The 7,548-nt window shown below is 37.6% G+C and overlaps 1 protein-coding gene across 2 annotated transcripts; it reads left to right on the forward strand.

Annotated features, from left to right (window-relative positions):
- Positions 2,616 to 7,528, forward strand: LOC18600750 (protein farnesyltransferase subunit beta). 2 transcript variants are annotated; one of them, XM_007031389.2, is made up of 14 exons: positions 2,616 to 2,925; positions 2,999 to 3,085; positions 3,174 to 3,279; positions 3,591 to 3,626; positions 4,400 to 4,482; positions 4,559 to 4,612; positions 4,887 to 4,938; positions 5,107 to 5,171; positions 5,812 to 5,868; positions 5,976 to 6,129; positions 6,241 to 6,327; positions 6,405 to 6,585; positions 6,690 to 6,817; positions 6,961 to 7,528. In XM_007031389.2, the coding sequence occupies exons 1-14, from the start codon at positions 2,810 to 2,812 to the stop codon at positions 7,195 to 7,197; spliced, it is 1,443 nt and encodes a 480-aa protein (XP_007031451.2). In that variant the 5' UTR covers positions 2,616 to 2,809; the 3' UTR covers positions 7,198 to 7,528. The 2 variants fall into 2 exon arrangements, with proteins under 2 accessions (XP_007031451.2, XP_007031452.2); XM_007031390.2 differs by having other exon boundaries at positions 2,619 to 2,925; positions 6,057 to 6,129.

The raw sequence follows: 7,548 nt of genomic DNA on the forward strand, positions 1-7,548 counted from the left end.
TTCTGCATTTCTCAAAATCCTGTTGTGAATACAATGAAAAAGGAAGACACATATTCTCTGAGGACCACTCCATTCCTAGGCCAAACTCCACATTTTACTATTCTGTGATCTAGCAGAATCAGATAAGGACTTTAAGTGGTCATACGTTGAGGATATAGTAAAGTGCCTAGATGAAGTTAGAGCCCAATACGGCTCGTCAAGACAGGCTGCTAGGCTATAAGGGATAAGATAAAGTACTTTCTTCAACATATCCATTGGTAATACAACTGTCAAACGCTTCTTGTCTCACTCTCCATTCGATGACATAAAATATCGTACCCGGTTTGTCATATCCAATTGCCCATCTCACATTTTTCATGAATTCACACCATAATCTGCTCATCGACCTCCACAAATTGAACAGCCATTATGCATAATGTGATTTGAGCATCGGGTCCTAATAAAATTATATTTATGTGCAAGTAGCCTTACCCAAAGTGAATCAGATTTAGCTATTAATCCTCAACAAAATTTTAAGATGAAAGCATCATTCATTACTGATAAACTTCGAATACCCATACCTCCTTGTGCTTTTGGCTTACAAAGAGTACTCCATCTCAGAAGATGAACCTTCTTGCTCTGACCATCACCATGCCAAAGGAAATTCCTACACAATAGTTCAATTTTTTTGCAAATTTCCAAAGGAATTGAAATGGTTTGCATTGTGTACAATGGGATACTAGTTAGTACTGATTGGACAAGGGTTAGACGTCCTGTTGACGATAAAGAGGATGCTTTCCATGCGCATAACCTACTCCTAACTTTATCAATCAAGGATTTGTAAATGTGAGCAGTTTTCCTTCCATGCAGCAAGGGGACCCCAATATATTTCCCCATACTATCCGAGTAAGAGAAGTCAGAACAATCCTTTACTTTGATATTTAGCTCCATAGGTACATTCTTTGAGCAGAAGAAGGTCGATTTTGCTATGCTCACCTTCCCTCTCAAACATGCACAGAAGTCTTCTAATACTCCCTTTATTACCTCCATCTGAGATTCTGAGGCTTCTGCAAGTAATATGAGATCGTCCATGAAGAATAAATAGGTTAGGGGTGGACCATGTTTGCCCAGTCTAATTGGCTTCCACATTTCCTGTTCAACAGCCTGTTTTATCCCATGAGCCAACTTTTCTATACACAAAACAAATAAATAGGGAGCCAGAGGATCTCCTAGTCGAACTCCTCTTGAAGGGAAGAATTTTTCAAAGCAGGTGCCATTCCATAGTATATGAGAACTATGAGCATTCCAACTTCTGATTAAAATGTCTATAATGTTTTCAGGGATTTGGGCTTCCACTAACGAGTCATAGATGAACTCCCATCTTAGTCTATCATAGGCTTTCTCTAGATCGATTTTTACCATCATCCATCCCCTCCGCCCCTGTTTTTCATGAAAAGAATGCACTACTTCCTGGACTACAATTATATTATCTACGATATGTGTCTCTAAGATAAAGCTGGCTTGTGTTTCCTCTATCAAAAGGTTCATAAATGGTTTCAGCCTGTTAGCTACCACTTGCACTAAAACTTTGAAAATCACTGGTAATAAACTAATGGGTCTACATTGGGAACTATACTCAGGTGCCTCACCTTTGGGAATTAAGACGATCAAGGAACTACACATGTTGCTGCCTATCTCTGTTCCATTAAAAACGTTTTGCACATATTCAAATAATTTTTGTCCCACCACCTGCCACTGTGACTGAAAGAATAAGGCAGGAAAACCATCCAGACCCAGAGCTTTAATGGGCTTCATAGCAAAAAGTGCTTCACGGACTTCCTCCTTGTCTACTAGTCGCTTCATAAAATCATAAGCTTCTTTTGGAAGACTAGGAAACCTGTTCTAGATTGGGTATGATGGGAGTTGGGCACTTTCTTTGGAATATAGATGTTGAAAGAAATTCATAGCATGTAATTGTAGTTGATTTTGATCTTCGCACCATTTATGATCTATCACTCTAAGTCTTAATATTTTCAACTTGTGTCTCCTTTTCATCGCGCGCAAATAAAAATATTTATTGTTACGATCCCCAAACTTTATACATTCCGTCATGGATTTTTGAAGCCAGAATGCTTCTTCTTGCTTTGGTATCGTTTCGTACTCTAAAAAGTAAGCTATATTCCAACTCTTTCAGAAAATTAGAAGGTCGTAATTCTTGAGCTTTTTCAACCCCTTCCAATCTTGTTAGTAATTTCCTTTTTCTGTAAAAAATATTACCAAACACCTCGCGATTTCACTTCTTTGCTTTCTGCGAGAAATTCACCAACGCAATGCGGATGTTATCCAAGTTGTTCCATGCTTGTTTTACGAAATCGTCAAATCCATTGTGCGTCCGCCGTACTATTTGGAACTGAAAACACTGTGTTCTATGTTCATTATGGGCCTCCCTTGTCTCCTTTTATTAAATAAAATATTCTTCTAAGTTTATCCTCTCCTAAAAAAGAGATATAATTACCCTACGTCGCACAGTCATCAAATTTGACCATACCTTTGACCAAAAAATTTATTTAAAAACAAAAACAATTTGGAGTAGCTATCTGGGTAAGGTGGATAAACATAGCCCGCCCCCAGATGATTCCGGATTAATTAATTAGAAATGAATATGATTCAAGACCGTATCTCCGTTACCAAACAGTGAACATTGTCTCCCATAATTTTTTATTTATATTTTCTTTTTCCCTTTTTCTTTCTTGCTTTTCGTCTGCAAGAAAAAGCGAGTTACCAGCTCAGTGTCTGAGTCCACTGTGTCACCGCCAGCGATCTTGAAACCATGGAATCGTTCCCGAGTCTAACCGTGACTCAGCGCGATCAGATATTGGTTGAGCAACAAGTCTTCAACATATACAAAGCTTTCTACGATATGCCTCCCAGCTCCCAGTCCTTCATGTTAATCCCTAAAGCCCTACAAAGTTTCATTGAATTTTCTCTTATTTTTAATTTCAATTCGATTTTTTGACAGGTTGGAGCTTCAACGGGAAAATCACGTGGAGTACTTAACAAACGGATTAAAACATCTCGGTCCTTCTTTCTGTGTATTAGATGCTAAGTAAATCGTTTTTTTAGCTAATTTTGAATTAGTATTAATTAATTAAAATTGGATGTAATTTTAATAAATTTGATTGTTTAATGTGCAGTCGGCCTTGGCTTTGTTATTGGATTATTCATTCGATTGCTTTAATGGATGAGTTTCTAGATCCTGAATTGGAAGATAATACTATTGATTTTCTTAGTCGTTGTCAGGTAGAAGATTTATTCACTTTTTTTAATTTATAATGTTTTTTAAGTTTGCGGTTTGTGGATTCTTATTTTATGAATATGATTAATGGATTAGGTGTATGCTTGGTTTATATGGGAATAAGATTGCATTATTTGCAGACAGTGTGTGCTCACGCACATGGATTGGCACTTCTTGTGTTTGTGCTCTGCTCCAGCTCTTAGCAGCTTTGAGCTTGGTGCTTATTACAAGTTTGTTTTCTTTGGTGTCTAAATTTTTTCTTCGAATGGATATCTGATATTCTTTTTATTTTTATATGTATTGTTATCGCTATTAGGATCCAAACGGTGGGTATGGTGGTGGACCTGGACAGGCAAGTAAATTCTGGATATGATCATTGTTAAATTCTAACCTACTATATTCTTGTATGCTAACAGTAATAATTTGAGTGGCCTATTTTTAATTGATTCTTATTGATGCAAAACATCCTAGATAACTCATGTATGCATAGCTCCATCTAAAGATAGAATCATTTGCTAATTGCCACTGTCAACCAAGCAATAAAAAACAAAGTAAACGAATAATGGATATAAACATACCCAATTATGAACCTAGAGGCAAAAGGGGCTCCAACTGCGATAGGCCAACGACAAAGAGATGAGAAGCGTGAAAAAATTCCTTTCACTCTGGCAGAGTAACCAACGCTGGCATGTGGCAGTTGGTTTAGGGGAGTGGTGATTGCTTTGGCTGAAAAAAAATTTGGGTTAGGCAAGCAGCGACAAACCAAAGAGATGGGATCACTTTGGGTGTTTTAGGTTTGGTATGAGTTAGGGTTAGAGAATAGATAAATTAAAATTCATTTGGGGTTTAAAGTGGGAGAAGAAATAAATTTCGTTCAATATCAATATCATTATATATTTGTTGGTTAAGTTGGCAAAGGCTTGGAGCAATTACCTTTCTCACCCATGTTTGAATCCCACCCTTTACAAGTTTTCATTTAATTGATAAACTGACTGGAATATTGGTACCTGAACCCTATGTTGTTGGGTTGGGTACCCTCAGATACCCGACAATGGCTAACCTGTTGACATCCCTAATTTTATGTGTATATGAGAGACTAATTGACATTAGAATTTCTTTTTCCAGATGCCTCATGTTGCAACAACATATGCTGCAGTCAATTCACTTGTTACATTGGGTGGTGACAAAGCTTTGTGTTCAATTAATAGGTGGTCAGTTTATTCAACGATAGTATTTTAAGTCCATTTTGGAAGTGATTTGATGGAAATTTGAAATTTCCTTCAGAGAAAAACTGTACACATTTTTGCGGCGAATGAAAGACCCTAACGGGGCCTTCAGGTGTGACTTTTCCTTGTTCTTTTTTCTTTTTAAAGTTTGAATCACCTTCTAATAGACGTAAACTTGAAATTTACTTCTTGTCTTTTAAGTTGCTTTGCTAGAGAATGACTTTGTATTCAAAGGTTAATGTGATGTTGTAGTTGAACCAATCTACACTGAAGTATGGGGCATTGGTAGTACTTGCTATTAAGAAAATGTACTTGTTCATCACTTTTTCCTTTTAAACAAGTGTTTAGAGTGAAATTTTAAGCGTTCTCGATGAATTTTTTGGCAGAATGCATGATGATGGAGAAATTGATGTTCGAGCATGTTATACAGCCATCTCAGTAAGTGAGGAGTCATGTTGAAAGTTTAATATTACAAATTTTTTTATTAGGAAGCTCCACTATCATTGTACATACATTGTTTCTTTTGGGTTGCACATACCTTTCATCAGTTTTCTTTTTTCAGCTTATTCTATGTTTGCAATAAGCCAGCCATCTTGTCTTTTCCAGGTTGCCAGTCTCCTGAATATTTTGGATGATGATCTTGTTCAAGATGTTGGGAATTACATCTTAAGGTCAGTATCTAGTTTTACTTTGCATTTTGAGCTTGTGACTTGTGGCAGCTAATTTGTTTTTCCCCCTTTCATCTTCAACTTGTATTAGGTTTAATTGGTTTCCATGTCCTTTGCCTTTGTTTTATTGCTGCTAGAAAGCTCATTTTGTGGTGTGACATGCATAAAATTGTAAAAGCCTCATGTAGGTGGTTAAGGTTGGAACCTCTAGTCATATATCACATTCTCCTATAGCAGTTAAACATGTCAGGAAAGGCCCGGTCAGTTAAGATATCAAAATTTTAATACTGCAAAGAGAGTCTGGAACATGGGGGCTTTTTATCACTAGTGTTGTTTTTATATTTTTGTTGCATGGGCCTGTTTATGTTGTTTAAAAGTTGTAGTTAATTTGGGTGCATTTCAGGACTGAGTGACAGTTTGTTAGTATGACTATACTGTTATAACCAAGAAAAGCTCTTAATATCCATATTCCACTGCTGCGGCTCTGCTTCAATGGCATCGATGAACGTGTTCTTCTGCATGTATATAATAGTATCATGGAATGCATGGCTTGGATGCATACCGTTAACAGTCACCTGATTTGTGTCTTGCTGCCTTTTGTGTTCTCTATGTGACTGAAGGAGTTTGTTGCCTCTCTTTGAAGTTGTCAGACTTATGAAGGGGGCATTGCCGGGGAACCTGGTTCTGAAGCTCATGGAGGGTATGTTCTGCTCTGCTCTCATCATTGCATGTTGATTTACCTGTTTTCACCAATTATTTGATAATTATCCTAGAAATTGTGTTCATTGTTTACTTCCTCATGTATAGCATATGCCAATTTGTTGCTTGTGGGATTGCTAGTATCCAGTATGAGAAAGCCTCCACAAGTTCTGACAATTTATTCATCAGGTACACCTTTTGTGGGTTGGCTACAATGATTCTAATCAATGAGGTTGACCGTCTGGATTTGTCTAGCTTAATTGTAAGACCACATCATTGCTCTTCATTGAGTCTATTATCTTGCTTCGTACAAACTATGATAGCATTCTCTTGTGCTTGCATTAATAATCATGTGTTCTGAGTTCTTCTACAGGATTGGGTGGTTTTCCGACAAGGAGTGGAGGGCGGATTTCAGGGTAGAACTAATAAACTGGTTGATGGTTGTTACTCCTTCTGGCAGGTACTATTTCTATTTCTGCTCATCTCATTCATGTTTTTAACGAGTTGTAAGTGAAGTATAACCAAGGAAGTGGCCAGGGAGGTGTATTTGCATTATTAAAAAGATTACAATCAACTAAGGGGGAACAATCGGTTCCAATGGGTGATGGAGAAGATAGTGGTGCAGGAAGTCCACAAACTACTGCATCATCAGATGCAACAGGAGCAGAAGGTTTGAACGAGGATTCATCTCAGGCTGGCAGCCATTTTGAGCAGGGAGGTAGGCTGCTTTAGCAGTCCATGATTCTGTCTGGCTATCCTTTGCTTGGTTTCTGAGAATTCATGAGAATTGTATTTTAATTTTTTTTTTCTTTTGGTTTGCAGAGCCACATGATGCTTCCTGTCCAGTTGTTGTTGAAAATATTGATCATAATTCTAGCAAGAGGCGTGCAAAAGTGGAACCTCTTTTCAACTGCTTGGCCTTGCAGCAATACATTCTTTTATGCGCACAGGTTTTATTACCAAACATAAGGAGTAGATTAGGGTTGCTAATTGGTTAAAAAATTATCTTCACTTTCTCAAAAACGGAATCAATTTAGGCCTCACATGAGTTAGTCAAAAGGGCTTAGATCCTAACGTGTTGTTGTGAATGCAGGAGCCTGGTGGTGGACTCAGAGACAAACCTGGCAAGTCTAGAGATCATTACCACACATGTTACTGTCTAAGCGGCCTTTCAGTGTGTCAACATAGCTGGTCAGAAGATGAGGATTCTCCGCCCTTGACAAGTGCCATATTAGGTTCATATTCCAATCTTCTGGAACCCATCCATCCCCTCTACAATGTTGTATTAGATCGCTACCAGGAAGCACATGAGTTCTTTTCAAGGTCCTAAGCAAATCTTCTGTCTTATGAAACGAGTGATAGATCCTAATTGATGACAATTTATGAAGTGAGAGAAACATTCTGCTCATTTTAGGCACTTTGCAACATTCAGAGGTTGTATGAATGCTTTTGTTGAGTGTCACTTAGGTTGGAGGCCTGGAAGCTGGAAGCACTGATTCTCAAGGGTGCTCCCTTCCATTAGTACTCCCACCCTAATCTTGTTCCCTTTATCAACCATGCATCCTATTGGTCGATGTCGAAGTAGAGTTCCATAAGGAAAACAATCCATCAGGAATTAAAGAATTTATAAGTTATAATAATAATAATCTTTTTCTTTTTTATTTTTTTTAATTTTGATTGA

Source organism: Theobroma cacao, chromosome 4, assembly GCF_000208745.1.
Source record: "Theobroma cacao cultivar B97-61/B2 chromosome 4, Criollo_cocoa_genome_V2, whole genome shotgun sequence".
Classification (NCBI taxonomy): Eukaryota; Viridiplantae; Streptophyta; class Magnoliopsida; order Malvales; family Malvaceae; genus Theobroma; species Theobroma cacao.

Excerpts from the sequence above, each read along its gene's own strand:
- LOC18600750 (XM_007031389.2), top strand. The coding sequence starts at position 2,810 with ATGGAATCGTTCCCGAGTCTAACCGTGACTCAGCGCGATCAGATATTG. Across the intron at positions 4,939-5,106 it reads CATGTTATACAGCCATCTCA|GTTGCCAGTCTCCTGAATAT; the intron begins GTAAGTGAGGAG and ends TGTCTTTTCCAG. Across the intron at positions 6,818-6,960 it reads ACATTCTTTTATGCGCACAG|GAGCCTGGTGGTGGACTCAG; the intron begins GTTTTATTACCA and ends TTGTGAATGCAG.